The sequence below is a fragment of the Electrophorus electricus genome, chromosome 4 (genome assembly GCF_013358815.1).
Source record: "Electrophorus electricus isolate fEleEle1 chromosome 4, fEleEle1.pri, whole genome shotgun sequence".
Taxonomy (NCBI): Eukaryota; Metazoa; Chordata; class Actinopteri; order Gymnotiformes; family Gymnotidae; genus Electrophorus; species Electrophorus electricus.
Window position 1 is genome coordinate 20,395,364 of NC_049538.1, and position 20,365 is coordinate 20,415,728.

At 44.4% G+C, this 20,365-nt stretch overlaps 1 protein-coding gene and 1 long non-coding RNA gene across 3 annotated transcripts in view; both read left to right on the forward strand.

The window, feature by feature from the left end:
* Positions 1-3,165: 3,165 nt before the first annotated feature.
* Positions 3,166-5,373, forward strand: LOC113576097. Its single transcript, XR_003410470.2, has 4 exons — positions 3,166-3,594; positions 3,715-3,806; positions 4,006-4,436; positions 4,679-5,373. It is a non-coding gene; the product is annotated as an uncharacterized LOC113576097 (long non-coding RNA).
* Positions 5,374-5,418: 45 nt separating this feature from the next.
* insyn1 (inhibitory synaptic factor 1) overlaps positions 5,419-20,365 on the forward strand; it is a 39,339-nt gene continuing 24,392 nt past the window's right edge. The window contains exon 1 of one of the 2 annotated variants that reach the window (XM_027008017.2): positions 5,419-5,602. In XM_027008017.2, coding sequence (XP_026863818.2) covers positions 5,459-5,602 — 144 coding nt within the window. In that variant the 5' untranslated portion in view covers positions 5,419-5,458. Of the gene's footprint in view, positions 5,603-10,826; positions 11,029-20,365 lie in introns of those variants that run through there. The other variant, XM_027008018.2, reaches the window with a different exon arrangement.

A 20,365-nucleotide genomic window follows, 5' to 3' on the forward strand; every position in this document is an offset into this window, starting at 1 on the left:
TGAAGGAAACAGAAGCAGGAAGTATACAACAAGGACAAGTACTCTCTCCTCACTCTTCTCTTCAAACACACACACGAGTCCATGCAGGCACACTTGGCACATGTAGACGGTAGATATGAATAAACATTCTCTCAATGAGCTGATACTGACACACAGTGTGGTGTGTGTGTGTGTGTGTGTGTGTGTGTGTGTGTGTGTGTGTGTGTGTGTGTGTGTGTGTATGTGTGTGTGTGTGTGTGTGTGTGAGTGAGTGAGACGTCCTTTTTGTCTGTTTCATCTGTAGCCAGGAAAGAAGACCAACAACCTGGAGTGACAGGCCACAGTCAACAATAATGCAAACAAAACTAGGAGCAGGGAGAGAGGGAGAGAGAGGGAAGGGAGAGAGAAAGCAAAATGGAGAGACATCCATAAACATCTAATCTTTGCAAACTTGGTAAACATCATGTATGCACACACTACTCTCGCATGCAACTGCAGACTCCAATATGTTGCTTATTATTACCATTTTCATACATGAAAATGTGCAGTTTTCATTAGGAAATCCACAACATATGTTCCTTAGCAAAAACCAAATTATAGGCTAATTATAAATTCAAACGCTTTGAGGAATTGTTGCTCAGATCTGCCTGTTTTTCATCTTTCTTCGCTCTCACCAGACACAGCTTGTCTTATCTTTGTGACAACATACTGCATCCGTCTAATTTTGTGTATGAGAAGTTCCCAGGGCTCCTCCACCCCGCAGTGCCATACAGTGGATAGCTTTGGAACTGCAGCCTTAGTGAAGCAAATATGATTCCCACTGCTGTGCAAACTTGATTTTAGATGCGCTACTCTGGTTTAAAGCACATTTGGAAGAATTTCTCTGGCATTTGGTAATGTTCCACAAAATGTAATATGCATAGCCTTATCAAAAGGAGGAGCAATTTCGGTCATTTGGCTGAAAAGGGGAGAACTTATTGATCCCTGTGTTCACTAAGGTCACAAAAATTCTTCACTTTATCACACCTACACAGACACCCACCCACGCACGCACGCACGCACGCACACACACACACACACACACACACACACACACACACACACACACACACACTCACACACACACTAGCAAAGCTAAGTTGTTCTAGATCTGGCAGCAAAAGAAAGCAGCCAAAAGCTGAATTGTGTAATGGAAAGATCCTTGATCCTGAAGTATCACATAATGGAAGTATGATTGCTCAGTTTCAAATAAACAGTGGCAGTCAAATAAAACAGTGGCTGGCTTGCTGGCACACTCTCCCTCATGGCTCTAGGAGCACATTACTACGGTGATTTCCTCCCAAGGTACACCTGTGAAGGCATGTGCAAGAGCCCTGCAAGAAAAATATTGCATTCTATAAAACTTCACCATAATCGGGCCAGGCACAATAAATCCAGGGCAGAAATATTAAAGTGGGACCGATATTTTCTCTAGTTCCCCTCCTAAAAACCACCAGTCAGCTGACCTTAGCATTAAAGATATATAATGCATTGGCCAAAGCGAGAGAGAGAGACAGAGAGAGAGAGAGAGAGAGAGAGAGAGAGAGAGAGAGAGAGAGAGAGAGAGAGAGAGAGAGAGAGAGAGAGAGAGCGAGCGAGCGAGCGAGCGAGCTGAATGCATGCAGTTGTTTGGTAGTCTTTAAGAGAGGTAGTGTCTTACTGTGTTACTTGCTTACTGGGGTCATTTGCTCTGATGGTCTCTCAATGAAAAGACAGACATATTACAACCAGCCTATTCCAGTGGCATTTTCAGCATTCATTAGATACCAAATTATGCAGAGCAGGCTTACATAAGACAGTAAATGCATTTAAGGGAGAGACTGCAATTATCCATGACTTATAAAATGGGAAAGTGCACAGGCACCAAGGCAGTGACTCTCCCAAGGACATCAGCACAAGATTTCTGTTCTTTTTTTCTCCACCATTCAGTAGTGCCGCCTCCAAGAGCCGCATCTGTTCAGAGTAACACAGTGCTATGTGTGAATAGGGATGATTTGGCCTCCACCTACACATGTGAGTGTACATCACACACTCATACACATGCAAACACACACACAAACACATACACACACACTAGCACTTGCTCATAAATGATGATAAGCTTGTTTCACAGTGGACTAGAACACAAGGTCTGGGACACACTTTCCTTTGTAAATGCAGAACTCACCCAGGAGCCATTCTACAGCAGGGAATCAATAAGTCCTTAATTAATATGAACACAAACAGACTACATAACAAATCTGTATACAGAGTATACAGATTAAATATATGTTTGATACATAAAATGGCAATGGAATTATATTCTGCTTTTGGTGAAAACATGTTTTATTGATCAAAACAAAGCATACAAAAGAGAATATTTTATATAACATCATATTCTCAATTACATCCATAAGCCAGTAAATGTTAAACAAACACTCGGACCATTCCTCCCCAGTCCTACTTCTATTAATCAAAAATGAAACCAATTCATAAATACCACCTTGGACAAAACTCTTTATATCATAGAAATTACTGTACAAATAAATGAATCGTTTACACAATTCGTTTACACCATTATCATGTCCTATTATGTATATTTGAGTTTGGAGCTGGGCTATTCTCTTGACAGCATGTTGTCCCCTGATCCTGATGAACTGAATCAGAGTGAGGGGTGAAGGATGAATACATAGAATAACGGAAGAAGAGACCCAGAACACTGTATGGGAGACTGCATGGAACAATATCAAGAGGAGGAAATAAAGAGGCATAATTGTCGATTCAGAAAGTGGGATGGATTTGGAGGGAGAGAGAAAAAGACTGAACTAAAGGGAGCGATATAGAAAAAGAGAGAAAGAGGCTGTGTTCTCAGTGGCTAGGGTTAGCTGCTGCTATCTCTTTAAGTTCCCTGGCTCCTCCCCCTCTGCACGGATGGTGAGAGACAGAGAGAGAGAGAGAGAGAGAGAGAGAGAGAGAGAGAGAGAGAGAGAGAGAGAGAGAGAGAGAGAGAGAGAGTTCTGACAGCAGCCGGAGCCACTTGATAAACTCTTGATTCTAGCAACCTGCATCCACCAGTGTGCGAGGGAGAGAGGGGAAGCGACAGAGAGAGAGAGAGAGAGAGAGAGAGAGAGAGAGAGAGAGAGAGAGAGAGAGAGAGAGAGCGCGAGAGAACGAGTGTGCATGCATGCATGCGTGTGCGCCTCCACAGGGCTCTCTCTCTCTCACACACAGAGACAGAGCCTGCATCCCTCTCCCAGACCCAGGCTGTCATCACGGACTATGGGAGGCGCCTCTACCTCGGCGTCGCTGTAGAGACACAGCGTGAGGCATCAGCAGTAGCAGCCTCAGCACGAGTGGCTGCTGTCGCCGCAGCAACGCAAGCTTCCTCGACGACGGGAGTTCCTGGGGGGGAAAGTGCTCTCTTCTCGCGCGCTTAGGCACACGCCACCGGTGCTCCACCTGCCTCGTTCTCCTCCCACCGCCTCATGCTCTTCCTCTAGCCCTTGTCCTCCTCCAGGTTCCTTCTCTCCTCTGACTAACGGACAGCGCTGGAGGAATCATCCTCAGCAGCCCAAAAGGACTCAGGTGAAACAGACAGTAAGTAACTGAACGAGAGACAGTTGCGTGTGTAGGGGGGTGGGGGATCCAGAGGTGACACGTGTGTGTGTGTGTGTGTGTGTGTGTGTGTGTGTGTGTGTGTGTGTGTGTTTGAGATAGTGATTTCAGCACTGACAGGAGAGGCGTTTAGGCCTTCAATGTCACCCCCAATCATCCCCCCACTGACCTAAAGCAGAGGGCAAAGGGCAGAGGTGAGTCAGTCAGCCAGAGGAAGCATTCTGTCTGGAGCCAAAGTAGTGAGCTCTGCCAGGCACCTTGACTTTCGTCTCTCTCTTCCCTTGCTCTCATTTGGCCATTGAGAAAGATATTAAAAGCTGTACCACAGAGAGAAGGACAGACAGACAGGGTAAAAGGAGGGAAGATGAATGGCTCTCCTTTGTGTCTCCTCAGGTGTGGGCTGAAGTGCTCCAGTGCCTCTACCCTGTGGCAGCAGTAGCACAGAGCCTGGAGCCGTGACGGCAGCCAGACCTCCTCTCCCGTCTGACTCCCTGCGGGAACAGCCACGGAATTTACCTACGCCGGCCACTTCTGCTAAAGCCCCTTCCTCCAGAATCTCACAGCAGGGAACGGTGTCCCGGCAGACTGGATTTTGTGCACTTTCAAAAGGAATTGAATTGAGAGCTGTCTCTGGGGTGACAGTTTACAATGTTTTCCAAAGAATTCGGAGAGCCGCAGTAGTTTCTTTATCATGAGGAGAGGCGCGGCAGGGGGGTTTGGATCGAGCACACGCCATTCGCCCTGAGGACAGGAGAGTTGCTGTGCTATTCATCATGCAAAAAAAAAAGAGCTCTCACCATACTCTTCCTCGGAGAACTCCCATCGTGAGTAAGGTTTCTTAGTTTGCTTGTGACGCATTAGGTGAGCCTAACTTGGATTAGGTTGTGCTTAAATAACCACACACACACAGTCACACGCACACACACACACACACACACCACATAAGCACATACAAGCTCACATGCACCACAAAATATTTTCGTTTGGTGAGGACCCCTTTCAGTTCTCTGTGTGAAATGGTTGCATGTTGCAACACGCAACTAACAGTCTTCCCTGTTTGGTGTAGGTTTCTCAAACCCACATTAAGAACAAAAGGAGATCCGTGCAGGACTTTGGGAATATCTGATCTTCTGGAATCTTTTGCCTTTGCCGCCTCCTTTCAAAAAGACAACAGTTTAATAAAGCAGGTTTTTGTGAACAAGGCCTGTTTTCTCCATTGAGAGTAAAATAATTCCTGAAGCGACACTCTGTTAAGAATAGATTCTTCTAGTCTGAATTCTGTGTGGGTGTACAAAGTGGACCATCACACAGGATGGCAATCGAAGAGGCAATTTCTTCTCAATAGTCCTCCGTACAACTGAATATGTTCTTCGGGAGTATCTGCACTACACTGACTGTAGATTGTAGACCCACAGATTGTAGACCCACCACATCCCTAAAGATGTCTGCGGTCCCAGAGGTGTGATGTGATGAAACGCATGTCTACTGCCCAGTTACCCCTGCCCAACCTTTCTCCGTAGCGTCTCCATTCCTGCACTGTGCCTTTCCCCAGCTCTTCTTGGATTTTGGTCCCAAGACGTTGTCCGATGCCCCACGCACCCCCCTCTGCTCCGCCGTCCCCCTCCAGAGCTCGTGGACCTGGCCCAGCAGTGTGTGGGAGGAGGCTTCCCCGGGTCTCCTGGCCCCCCGAGCACGTCTAAGATGCTGGAGCCCGCTGGAGCGGCCCGAGCCCCACATCGGATCGGCAGCAGCACCGCGCCCCCCGCTGGCCCCGGACATGGACCGCGGCTCGGCCCGGCCCCGCCCTCAGCCCTCCGCCCGTCGGCCCCCGCGCACCCTGTGAAGGATGTCCGAGAGCGTGGCCCCTGCCCGCGAGCCCTCTGAGACCCCCAGCCAGAGAGAGCGCATCCGCAGCCACATGAAGATGGTGATCGAACAGCTGGAAGGCATCCTCAGAGAGCTCAAGGATGTGGCCAAGGAACTGCGGGAGGTAAGCCTGGGATGCCTGGAGGGGGCATGGCATGGGGGGCGTGGCTGTCTGGAAAAGTTGAGCTGTTAGATGCGCTGGTGAACTGAGGCAGGAACTCGCATAGCTTAGATGTTGAGCCAAACCCCTTGCCTACTACTTAATGGTTAACACATTACTCTTGGACGTGAACAGGAAGTAGAAAGAGTTAGGAGGCATGAGGAAATTCAGGACTTTGGAGTAGATATTCAAGTGAGCTTGGCTGTGGTGAAGTGTAAGAGAGTTCTAGAATATGCTGCTCTTTGGTCATAGAGGGAAACTTTGAACATAACTCAATTGAAGTCTGTCTCCAACATGACCTACTTTGCTTTCATTTCAAGTGAGGCTGCGACATTTGTGAAGGTAGCTAACTTTGTCTTTCTGGGTGAAGCATTTTGTAAATTAGAAACAATCTAGAGAGAGTGGGATATCTTGGGATATCTCCAGAATTCTTATACCAAACAAAAGACAAAACCTTGGTGCTTGGAGTAAACCTTTGGTAAATAAGATTGCAGGAGGAAGAAAGTGTTACATGTCTCAAGATGGATGAACTCAAGACCATGACTTGGCCTAATCCACCTTCTTCTGCCTTTTCTTAGAGCTAGCGTCAACTCTATCAGCCTGGTTTTTGGAGTCGCGCTGCTTGCCTAGGCTTAACACTGCAGTTAGGACTAACTAATGACCCCTTCACTCTGTGATCCAGCATGTTTCGCTGGTCATCAGTGTGACGGTTGGAGAGGTGTAAGAGGAGGTGTGGGGCTAGGAAACTAGAGCTTCTAATGGAATTGTTGGATAAATTAGCTATTGACCGCATGTCATGACCAGTGCATTTGCGCAAAAGAAATGGTAAAATAGACATAGGGCAAACAGGCAAATGGAGTGGATTTTATACCAGAGGATGAGAGATGTGTGTGTGTGTGAGAGAGAGAGAGAGAGAGAGAGAGAGAGAGAGAGAGAGAGAGAGAGAGAGAGAGAGAGCGTTCGGGAGAGAGCTCAGAGGTGTGCTAGGTAGGAGTCAGGATTTGGCACTGCGATAGTTATGTAAGCACTTTGTTATCAGCTGGATTCCTACTGTATTCTACCAACTGCCATGGTAACAAGATCAAAAGATTCTATGGTGCATGTGTGTGTGCATAAAGGGAAGCTGATGGAGGGGAAAGAAAAGACAAATGTGTTGTGTGTCTGTGTCAATGTCATATCTGAGCTGACAAAACAGTGTGTGTGCGTGCGTGCGTGCGTGTGTGCGTGTGTGTGTGTGTGTGCGTGCGTTTGCGTGCGTTTTCATGCATGACAGAAAGTGAGAAATGGATGTAAGGTGTTTGTTTAGGACTGTGACTGAGGTGTTAGAATAATATTTATGTGAATTTCTCATGCATGTCATAAAGCATAATATACAGACCAATATGAGATAAATTGAAAGATTTCTCTCCCCTTTTTACAATATACAAAAAACCTTACAATATATAAAAGATAAATGATGTGTGTACATGTCTGTGTAGAATAACAAACCATTTTTGAGTCTAAGATCAGCTTTCTGTCCTTCACTGTGATGTGCTGTAAGACTTAATAAAAGGAAGGGAAGGTGAGAAAAAGTGTTCGTCTCACAGAGAAAGAGAAAGTGAGAGAGAGAATGTGTGTGTGGGGGGGGGATAAAGTCATTCTCAGGAGAGGAAAGCTTAATTAGAACAGCTCTTGCAGTCTCTCGCTATATATGGACTTCTTTATCGGCATTATCATTTTCCTGCCACGCCTACACCCAACCACCTACCCACCCACACAACCAGCTGCATTCTGCATCCCTCCTCAGCTGGCCTTTCTCTTGACCCCTCACTCTGAGAGGTGGGGTGGAGGTAGAGGGTGCTGACCTCTCACTCTGATAGGTGGATAGGTGAGTTGGAGGTGCTGACCCTAACTGTGAGAGGTGGGGCACTGACCCCTCGCTCAGCCCCACCCACTCACTCCCAGAACCCAGCCACTGCTCCCACAGCCTCCTTGCCGGTGTGATCCTAAGCAGCAGAGAGATGCCACGCCCCAGAATGCCACACCACGCCGCCGGGACTCGCCTGATCTCTGGGCACCACCGTGATTGATGATCAGAGGAGGTGAGCAGTGAAAATAACGCCAGCTCCAGCTATTTATAAATACCAGCATTACCAGTGCCCTCTGCAAAGTGTGCCTTCGCCCACACCGCGTATGCATAACACTAGAAATAGAAGGCGAGCGGTACAGGAATATGTTCAATCACACAAAGACAAAAATGCAATGCTCTGCTCGGAGCAGCGCTCGACAAACGCTGACTACTGTACCGGTAACGACAGCGCTGTACCATCCCTGCTGCTGTTCCAACCGTGGGTTGCCTGTTCGAAGTGCCATCGCGTGTACAGACTGCTAATGTTCCATAAAATCTTACATCTATTTCCATGTGAGACGAGCAGTATGATGTATAGCACGTGTCAGATAAATCGATGATAAATGATCGCACAGGCATGAGCTCCCTAATTCAGCAGGCTGGTATTACTTGTGTATATACAGTGATAAAGCTGTAGGTTACGCGTGTATATGTGCACGCGTGCGCGCGTGTGTATGTAGGAGGAGAGTTGTCCCACATACTATCCAATGAACCTCACGTGGGCCTCTGAGTCCCTGTATTCGCGGGGGTCCCAAATGCTCCAGCTCCGTATCAGTTGTAGTAGGCTTGTTTTGTCTGTAGGCATCTTCCACCTTTATTGTATACAGTAGGAGGATGGCTGCAGCTGCTGGTCTGAAATCAGTTGTGTTATACTGAGCAAAATGACTGCCAGAGCAGCAAGGCTGGATGTTTATTGACCTAGATCTCCCCTCAGACATGAAATAGGTAAAAATAACACTAAAAATAAATAAAGCATGCATGTGTGTGCGGGTGTGCGTGCGCACGGAGTGAAAGAGAAGCCTTATGCAACTCTGCCAATAACTTACATAAAATAACACAAACAGTTTTGATTTAGTCATCAGGCCTCTCAGTCCAGAAGACTAGTGCAAATCTGTTCATCTCTGAGGCAGACTTAGAGAGCCCAATTTAGCTACTGCCAGAGCCAATTCCTACAAACTGTTTAAAGGTCAAAGACAGGTCACCCAGTCTTACTGATTGTTTAGGCAGAGAAACAAGACTTGGCTAGACTTAAGTTATTTTAAGACGATTTAATTGGGGTGGACTCCACCCCTTTGTTTACTCTAGTGACCTCTTTCAGCTGGTGTGGTTAAAGACAGATATATTTGTGTTACAACAGTTGTGATTGCTAAAGTAAACAGGTCCCCTGAAGGTGGACAGTCTTGAATTGAATAATCAATATGTTTCATTAACAAGTAAATATCGTGGCTCCTTCTCCAATACAATATCATGCTTCTAAGGATCAAACATTAGAAGGAGATCTACACACAGATCCTACATACAAAGCCACGAATGGGCTTCTTGCAGTGGTACCAACATTCCCTCAGGCTGTTACTGAGATGCAAGGCTCACATCTAATGAGGCCAGGTATGAAGAATCAAGCGCAGAAAGATCATAGAAGCGAAGGGAGCTGAGGAGCATCTCAGTGATGTAATGCAACTCTGCGCTTGGAAATGAAGGCAGCACTAGAGGAAGAATTAGACGCCATCTAAAACACAAGAGGGGAGAGGACACAGGCAGACTGCATGATGGAAAGGAGAGAGAGATAAAAAAGAGTGAGAAAAGGAAAGACAGACAGACACACACACACATGCATGCACACACACACTTACACATGCACACATATACATTCACATGCACAAACACATGCACACATAATTGCAGCATTTAATGAGAGGGAATTGAATTTGGAAACAGCAATTATCCCCAGCAAAGAGCACTGGTAGACACTCCTAGCTTCACCTACCATGCAGATCTCGTCGTAGTCCATCTTTGCTGTCTCACACAAATTTTCCCAATCGTAGTGACATCATTAGATCTTTGCTATCCCTGTATTCTTGCAGCGGTTGAAAATCTCTCCGAAGACGTTCCATCCTCCGTTCCATCCTCCATTCCATCCTCTTGACGTGTCTGAAATATGCCAACTATTCCCGAAAATGTCAGAAATACTTGTCGAGATCCTGGAGTGTGAACAGTGCTGTGACAATAGCCATATCCCTGGCCGAGGGGTTGGGATACAGATAGAGATCTTATGCCAGACTTGTATGACGGAATCAAATCACGAAGTTTTGAAGCTTCTGTACCATCCCAACAGCTACAAATATGCATTGTCCTGGTTTAGATGTTCTTTCAGTATGTCCTCCATGTTAACGATGATAAAGAATGTTTACCTGAACTTGTAAAGTCCATGCCTAGAACAATCAGTGGGTTTCTCTGGTGGTCAGAGGGCCAAAAATCTTAACAACTCATTATAAAAAAAATGAACATTGATTTGTGTACATTGCCGGTTGTTGATATGACCGCAATCATGTTAGTAAACCCAAAGAAAAATAACTGATATACACTAATTTGTGATGAAGTACACAGAGTTTCCAGGGAAACAGGATGTTTTGGACAGAGGTCCTTCATCAGCTGTGCAAGCAAAATATATACATACATATATACACACACACACACACACACACACACACACACACACACACACACACACACACACACACACAAGGTAATGATTCTTGCACCCATATATCATGGCCTGAAATCCCAGAAGTAAGAGTTGTTTCCGCAGCTCTGCACTCAGACAGAACTGCACCAGCAGCAGCACTGAGTTACAGTTCCCACTGAGTGCCTTCTGGCTCAACTAATGCTCGGTGAGAAGTGACACGCCGCAGAAGTTAATCCAGGAGAGCACGCTGGCAGAAGCTTTCTCCGCGGCCACCCCGTGTGCCGTGCGCTCCCGCTTTTCGAGGCGCACTGTCCGCCGGAAGGGCAATGAGGATATGGCATGGCCATGAAATCAAAGAAATAAATGTGAGTAGTGAGATGGTAGCAGATGGAAAGGACAAGAGGAAAATGTTCCAAGCCAAGGAGATCTGTAAGTGGCATGTGGCAGGTCCTCGCAAACAAGGGAGTGGGGTATGTGTATCTGGAGTCAGATCACATAGCACTGTGTGCAAAGATATCTGGGTGAGACACAGAGAGAGCAAGGGAGAGAGAGTCACTCTGAGGGGGTGGGGGGACACAGGCATGCAGACAGCAGGAGCATGCCAAGCAGAAAGCCTTTCAGTGGGCCCAGACCCCCTCTATGTGCCCAGACGTGGTGCTGAGCATGGTGGAATCGGCTCAGGACACGCGGGGAGCTGTGCGGAGCCACGTGGAGCCACACGGAGCCGCAGGGGGGCCTTAAACCCTGAATCAAAGGCTGCTGCTCTCTCACCGGGAGTGTTTACTCTGGCTAATGCTCCACAACTTCCTCCAGCACTGGGTGAGCAACAAGGCGATATGGCCATGGGTGCAGCATTGCATGCTGTCCACTAGGGAAACGTAGAAGGCCTGAGACTGAGTTATAATTCATAAAGTTTTGTTTCCTGTCCTCTTGAGATGAATACAAATATTTGCTATGACCTTTGCTTGTTTTGAGCAGAGTACAATCTTGCTGTTTAATACCAAAAGCATTAAAATCTTGGAGCCAGTTTAGCTGTAGTGTCTAACATGTTTGACCAAAAGTACAATAATCTTATATACAGTTTAGCAAGTATTCTGTTTTGAGATGTTGTCTTCTGACATGGCAGTCAGCTAATATGCTGTACTCACCAAGGCCAAGCTGGAGACATTCTGTCAGAAATGGGTAATTGGAGAAAAAAATGTGTGCAGTAAATAAATGTGGTGAGCCTGAATATTTGTTTATCACTCCAGATGAAAAAATGACTGCATGAACATTGAAACAATTACTAGTCCAGGGACTATTATTTTAGGAACATTCAAAGCAACGAACAGTAGTAGTTGAACAGTTAACATAATTTTACTTAAAAAAGTCATTAAAGAAATGTGCAAAGGGATAAATGTCATGAAATTGTTGACTGCGGCCTGCTGAGACCAAATGCTACTAACAGCTTGTTATTGACGTTCTTCAATAATGCAGTAATCATTTGAGGCGAAGAAAAACAAGTGACTGCCCAGCATCACTTTTTGATGGGCACTAATCTTTATTGAGATGTCAAAGCAAGAGGCCTCACACTGTAGTGACTGAAACATTGACATTAAAAGCATGCTTTTTTTTGGTGTGTCATGATTAGTTTGCCTTGACAGCGTTATTCTGAAGGAAGCATGGAGACCTTCAATTGTCCATTTCCAGTACTTCGAAAATCTCCCCTTTTGCTTATAAGTTTGCAACATGAGTGGATGAGTGAAAACACAGCTTGTGAAAAGCCTGTAACATATTAGCTCACATAATGCATGACTTCCATTATGGATACAATCTGGGGTGCAGGTAACAACACCACAGCTGGTGTTTGTCAACTGCCAAACCTCTAACTCCCTGGATGGATGTTGGCCAGTTTGGCCACCTCATGCTCTCTCTGTGGGTCTGGGGTTCACTGCCTTTGCTGGGCAGCCAGCTAGAGACTTAATTTGCTGCAGATTAGCGTGAAGCTTAGGCCAGGCCACAGGTTCCGTTAGCGTTCGTGCTTTCTGACACTGTGCTCCTCAGCCAGACTGACGAGAGGAACTGTCACCCACTCCATCCCCCTCCCTACCTCCCCTCAGGCACTTCGGATGCACACGCAGTTGCCGGTCCAAGGCCACCATCACCGTCACCAGCACTTGGTTTCACTAACACATACTGGCCAATTTCTCTTTGCCCCTGACCTCATTTCCTTGCTCGGATTAAAATCTAAAATTAATGAGTGCCACCTCAGGGACAGGTGCATCGACTGGAGCTAAACTAATGAAGGTTCACAGCATGTACCTCTGCTTCAGTGACTTGGCTCTTTAAGGTAATGATGTCATCTTAGTGCAAACTCACCAAGGTAGCAAAAATGTTTTTACTACAATTACGGTTTATTTGTAATTTTTTTTATTTTATTTTATTTTGAAGAGGGATAACCTCAGCAGTGAAACACAATAGAGAGCTTATCATTGTTAATCAATTGAGATGTTCAGCTTAGTTACTAAAAAAAAGCAACAGGACACAGGGATACTTAACGTAAATAATTCAACACCTTGTTGGATCTAAGACAGCATAGAAAGCCCAGTAAAATGGCAGAGGAGTCCCAGTCTAAACTAGAATGCTTACTGTATGTTTCCGAGGGAGCATGAGAGGGCAAAAAATATAAAACATCAAGGCTGAGGGTGACACAACTGCATTAAAAGAATAGTTCCATTGCATGCTTTGGATGCTTTTTCTTGGTGGAGCGTTTGGCTATTCTGTGAGCTGGGTTCCCTTGATGCTATTTCTCGATTTCCAGGTGATAATACCATCTTGGCAAACAGAGCACTGCTTGTGCAATCTGACCTCACGTTTGGGGTAATGGGGGTTGTGTTTGGAGGACAAGCCAGTTATTCTCCACTAACAAATCAAATAACGACAGGGACATGATGACTGGGTGTGTGCAACCAATCAGATAGGCCTCCTTCTAATTCTGCATAGAAACTGTACTGACGCCACCACTAAACACAGCTCATGATGGTGAATGCTTGTTGAGCATCAGTTTGCTGGAGATTTGCTGGAAAGTTTGCTTTATAAAAAATGGCAGGGGTGCCAGGCCGAAGTCACAGTGCTGAAGACAGAGAACTGGATAGTTGAACAAGGTTGCAAAATGTCAACCATGTTGTGAAATTATGTAGAATTCACCCACAATGCAAGCTGTCTTTTGTTTGTTGATGTCAGAAGTGATTGGCTGCAATTGTAAGTTATAATTGTTTTTGCTTTTTGTAAAAAAGTTAACATTAAAATGTATACAACATTTATAGTGGAAACATTTCTGAGAACATTTTTGCAGACAACAGGACACTGTTTGAAGATGTTTCTCTCTCTTTCTCTCTCTCTCTCTCTCTCTGCATCCATCCTGTTTCCTGTCTCATTAACATTTGAAAAGCCAGTGTATCAGCAGGCAGTAGCTAGAACAGCTGAACCTCAGCTTTAGCGACTGCAGATTCACGCTTCACAAATAAAACCTTATCGATATTATATACAGAGGCCTACCTTCGCCTTAAATTTCACAGATGTATTTGTTTCTCCTGATTTTCCTCTCTCTTCCTATTTCTGATTTTCATTAAATCAAAAGCACTAAGTGAGCTGTATGTTAAATGCACACATCTTTACCTAGTGAGGACACAGTCTTAAACCTAGGGGCCCCAAACACAGAGCAAAGCAGCAGCAAAGCAGCGCCTGTAAACAACATCTTTTGACGGCAGCAAGAGGGGAGCTTTTCTTCCTTTAAGTTTGTCTTCATGTCAGCAGCACCACCAGACATCAGTCACGGTGTGCTGTCTGCTTCTGTTTGCAAGAAATGCAAAAGCATGCCTTCCTGGGAGAACACAAATAAAATGTGTTGCGTCCGTAACTTCGAAAAAAGCCTAAAATTAGACTGTCAAGACTATTAAAATCAGAAAAGGCTTATGATAATATGACTAATACCGATCTGTGTAATGTGTAATGTAATTCTTTTAAGATAACACATGGCTGAATATTTGCCTCATAGCACGAAAGTGCAGCCTTGTTTGAAGGAGGAAGCTGAAAATCTCCTGCTTCATTATGGTGTGCTGATATGCTCTGCACTGCAATATTGACCAGCCCATCATGCTGGTGAAATCCAGTGGATTAGCCTCCTGGTTCATCTTATTTCCTTCCCGGGGGCCCTCCATGGGCTTACTGTATGTTTCAGAGGGAGCATGAGAGGGCAAAAAATATAAAGCTATAGTTAGATTGTCCCAAATTGTACAAACAGTGCTGCATGGTGCCAGCCATGAACCAGTTTTCTCTCTACCAAATGTGAGTCAGGAGTTTGTGCTTTGAGATTTAACTCATTACATAGTACACGAAAAAAACACAGCTGACATGGTCCTTTCCTTGAAGGAAACAATGCTACATACTTCCACATTAATATAAGTTTTTAAAAGGATTAAAAACATTCATTTTAATACAATAATACATATATGGAATAATAATAATAATAATATTAATAATAATCTCCCGTGCCACACCCCTAGGTACCATTTTGGGAGTCCAAAATGTCAGCAACCATTTCAAAATGTTCCACCTCACAGGCTTCTGACCGTGTGTGAAATATGAGGATCGTTTATTCAGCTACGCCTTATGGCATTATGTTTCTTGTTTGTTTTTGTTTTTTATCTATTAATACGTGACAAAGTGAGCATCCTGAAATCTTAAACCAGAATCGCTTTGCACATAACTAGACCCAGGACATATCTATAAGCTTGGAAATACATTTATTTCATACCAAAAGGCTGCTTCACTCTGTCCGCCTCTTCTCTGGGGAGGGATAATGTTGGTGCATCCAGGAAAGGCAGAGATAATAGCTTCTCCCTGCAGCTCACCCCTGTTCTTTTGCTCAGAGAGAGAGCTAGCCGACTGGCCAAAGCTGCCGATTGCATGTGCACTATGACTTTGATCCATTGAAGCAGTTGCACTGACGGGTGTGTTCAGGACTCTTTCTGCCTCATCACTGTGCCGTGAATTAAACCACTGGCCTGGACCTAATGGAGTGAAAAAAATGGCACTCTGACTTTTACATGAGTTAATTGTTTTTCAAGCATGCTTAATGCAGAGAGGGGAAAGGATGCTTTTATTAGCGTCGAGTAGGATTGTTTTAAGGGTTGAATGCTTGATGGGTTTTGCCATGCAAACACATTTTTCAGAAAAAAAAAAAAAAATAAATAAATAAATGCACCATTTGGCCTGGTAACGTATCAGCACGGATTAACAGGACAGACTTGGAGCTCAGTGCTAAACAAGCACTTACAACACTGGCAGAGGGCACACATGGACTTCCATAATTGCTGGTTGTATCATGAGCTGACATAAACTGCTGTGGCTCGGTGATCCAAGTCGCTTGCAAGTTATATTTAGACAAGGAATAGCAATTTTTGTCTAACGATAAACACGTTGCCCATAGCAGTAGACAATTCTTTGCACCTCCACTTCAGACACAGAAATATAGTTAGGACCTGGTTCTGGTAATATCATGCCTCTATTACGATATGCCAAAGGATTTTCAAGCTTTATTTTGTGCCAAGGCCTAGAAGACACAGTAATGGCAAGAGATCATGCATAACTAAACTGTATTTCTGGGATTGGACATGGTGACTCGACCTAGTTTTCAGGGATCCTGTAATGTGATTGTTCTGAGAATGCAAGTGGTAATATCCACAGCTTTTACAGCAGGCCATTGACAATCATGCATGCCTTGTCTTTAACCTCTAATGCCTCTCAGTCAGTGTTTGAAGTCAAAAGACGGGGTGAAATGATTCCAACATTAGATTGATTCCTGGCATATTCTTTTATTTTTGGCTCAGATGTAGGTTAGGTTGAATCTCAATGACAGAGCGGGTCTAGAATGGCACAAGCTTTCAGATTACCTCTACCATAATTATAATTCATTAATGCAATACAGCATTTCTTATTTAATTCAAGAAATGCACTGCCAGCTCAAAGATAAGCACTTAAATATCATTAATTACATATATTCAGAAGTCTTCTCTCAGCTTGAATGCTTGCATGGACCTAATCAACTAAAAATGTTACAGAGGCCAAGAGGATGTATATCTGAGATCTGCTGAAGCCTAACAGAGCAAGCGAGTTATGATTATGCTGGAGTCTAATTCCTCTCGACCTCAACCTAAAACCTAAACATAAAACTGGAGTTTCATATAGTTGCACATTACAATTTGAGACTTCAGATCAGCTGTGGTAATGTGCAGCTATTTGCCATTACCCTAGCCTTGCCGTGCTAGCTTTGCTGCTGGCCTTTCAGAAGCAGAGCCATGTCTTCTGCTGAACAAATGGTCGAGACACATTGGAGTGACATCAGGCTTGCAGTGATGTGGTATTCGCCCATGCTGCTTATAGCCCCCATCCCCAAAGTGAAAAAATCGACATCACTTTGAGCTCAAGCCAAGCAGCTGCCTCCACAGCACCATCACACTGACAGGTGTCTGCTCCAGGCTGGTGTTGATGAAGGAGGAGTAGAACAGATCACAGATTCATTATTCACAAGATGTGTTCCCTAAATCCTGTACCGTGTTGGTGGTCCAACAAACTGAGGTGGCCATGTGGAACTCAGGTGTTTGGCAGTGTGAAACTAAGCTGGTGTGGAACCTAGGTGGTATTTAGGAGCATGGAACTAAGCTGGTGTTTGGGAGCATGGAACTGAGCTGGTTTTGGGAGCATGGAATCAAACTGGTGTTTGGGAGTGTGGACCTGAGCTAATATATGGGAGCGTGGAACTGATCTGGTGTTTAGGAACGTGGAACTGAGCTGGTTTTGGGAGCGAGGAACCAAGCTGCTGTTTGGGAGCATGGAACTGAGCTGGTGTTTGGGAGCATGGAAGTGAGCTGATGTTTGGGAGCGAGGAACCAAGCTGGTGTTTGGGAGCATGGAAGTGAGCTGGTGTTTGGGAGCATGGAACTGAGCTGGTTTGGGGAGCATGGCTCAGTGCAACTGGCCTCTGCTCTGTTAAAGCTGAGCATTCCCTTCCAGGCCACTGAACAGGCGATGTGGATTCACCGTATGGATCAACAGGGCACAGACCATGGACCATGCATGGGATTATGAAGAGGGCATGTGTATGTCAGGTCCATCAGCATAATGGAAGAAACACGATCATTTTCTGTCCTGACCTTAACTCTGAATCACTGGACCTGTCGCCTCTGGTCCTGCTTAATTGCACTGCACACAAGATGGATTGGTCTGATGATCTCTTTCGAGCTTGCACAAGTCAGTCACACTGATCATTTGATGGAATTAGGGGGAATGAACAATACTTTTTGCTTAAACTTAGAAGCAGAGACAGATAGTTTTGGAATTTCAAGACACTATGTACAATAGCTAATTTACAGTAATGAAGCAATTGCTTCACCAGGAAGCAAGCAAAAAGAAAGCTAGCAATAGGTAGCTAGCCACAAACCCATTAACTGTCATAAAATCACCCCCTCTGATCCTGAGTCCTCACTCAGGCACTAATTTAGCATGCACGCCTCTCGCCCAAAAGGCAATTAAACGCCTAATGGGCAGAGACATTAATTCCTGGGCTTGTTGGCCTAAGAGCCAGGGATGACATGGCTGTAATAAAGCACTGTGTTGAGGATGGGTGAAGAGACAAGAGCCTTCAGGTGAACAGTGAAGGTCAATGGGACTGATGAAGTTTGAGGGAGCAAATATGTCCTTTTCAAGCGTTATAGAGGAGTTGTGAACTCAGTGGGTAGGACACAAACCTGTGCAAATACACACATACATGCACACACGTGTTCACACACACATACACATGCACATCCTATGGTTTCTCTGGAAATCATTCACCATGCTACACTGTTGTAACTCTCTGTACTGGAATCTTCTTCACATATATGCAAACGGAATATATATATATATATATATATATATATATATATATATATATATATATATATATATATATATATATATACATATATATATATATATATCCACACATTATCTACATTTAAAAACTGCTTTCATAATTTTAATTTGCTTGCATAAGCATGAAAAATAGTATTCTAATGAATGAATGAATTGATTGATTGATTGACCTTAGGCCCATGTTTACGTAAGTGTAACACAGTGCAAGTAACCAGTCAAATATAAGCTCCCTCTGCTGTTTGGCCATGGTCATAAGCATACTGAAGGCATCAGGTTCCCTTTCATAAGCACTCAGACTCAAATAGGTTTGATGGCTGCAACCAGTAGTTGGGTGAAGTGGCATTTGGTTGGTCAGCAGCTCTTGCAAATGGTCCAGCTCAAATGAGCTCCCATCACGTGAACAGAAGCTGACATTTGCACTCAAGGAAAATTGCACATTCTGTTATGTTGCCACATTCCCAGATTAATTCAAGGGTTCCTTAACAAGCTTTTGTATTCATTACATTTTCTACAACATTAACCAATTGCTACGCAAATTGCCAACACAACTTGCTACAATTTTCTTTACATAAAAAGAAACAGTTTTGATTTTCACAAATAAAAAGAAAGAGAAAAAAAGAAAATGGATGCAACTGCTATGGTATTTTCTAGACTGTTATGCAGCTCAGGTTGTTGTCTGCCTGTGCATTTATCGCTGTGTGAAAAGGATTGCACATTAAGCCGTGGGGTTTTTAACTGTTCATGTTTCATGTAGTGGAGAAAGTCACAGAAAATGAAAGTTCAGAAACCTCTGAAGGGATATTCATCAATGCCTCACTGATCTAATATGTACTCATTGAGCTCAGAATAGAAATAAACTGCTGAGAGAAAGAACACTTCCAGGGCTTTGCCCCCAGTGGACCCAATGTGCATTATTCTGTTGTTTTTTTTCTGTGATATGCATTTAGCCAATTCTCATATTACTTACTTCCATCTTTCTACTGGGAATACTTCTCAAATAAAGTCACATGTATTCATCATCATTGTCAGTGGATTAGCAAGCAGATGCTGGGCTTAATCATAGCCCTCCCTCTCAGGACACAGCGTACAGAATAAAACTCCAGTGGGAATGGAGGATCCTACTGCTACATTCTGCTGTGAACAATACAGCTGTTCCTTATGCATGATTAAGCAAAGACAGAAATCTTCTTTACTATAGATAAAGCAGAAAAAGAAAATAAGTGAAAATCCAGATAAAAAAAGGACAGAAAAACAATTATATTGCACTATGTTGGCATAGACCAATTAAAATGTCATGTCATGCATGCAACATTAGGGAAGCTTGACAAGTCCCAAGTTCTCCATGAGGCTGTGATGACCTAGATTGGTACAGTGGATTCCTAAAAGAGGGTCTCTCTTGGACAAGAGAGCTACTGCGGAACAAAGTGCATTCAAGTTGGAAACGCTTTCCAGATGGCAGCCTGCCTTTAAATACAGCCTCACTACCCTTCACGCAGAGCCATGTGGAGAATGTGTCTCTGCCTCTTTTCTGCATCGCCACTAATTGATGCCTCGGGCTGGGAAAAACAAAACACGTCTCTGTGTGACACTTCAGCATGTGGTCGTGAGCTCTTAAAGGTGCACCTGCAGGGAATTTCACACCATGAGATGATGCAGCTAAACCGGGCTGGCCGGGGACAGGCATACACCTGGGAAAGAGTGACACGGGGAAAAATTAGCCCTGCAGACAGGATCTGGCTCGCAGCAGAAGGCTTTTTAAATGGAGAGTAACAAAAGTTATGTAACCAGCTTTGCATTATACCATGCTAATGTGACATCATGCTTTCATAACACAGACAAGGATGGGTAATCTTTAGTAGTGTTAACCATGAAAATGATCAAGAATGCACTGGGCTCCTAAAATCTTATTACATTTGTCTTATCATTTGATTGACAGGTAGATGTGATGACCAGAAGGATCCCTGGGGTAATATCACTCTCAGTGCATTTTGGCTCATTGGAGTTGTGGTGAAGGGTAAACTGAGGTATTGCTCCATTGGGGTGTGGCCAAGCAGAATGAGGCAATACCTGCTGGTAGGTGTGCAATTAGAGATACTGCACCAATGCACAAATCTCAGAGCTGCTCACTGATTTTGCTGCTGCCAGCTTTTTTGCAACACAAAACTCAAGTGTTGCTAAATCTAAAGGCTTTTAATTCTGAGTT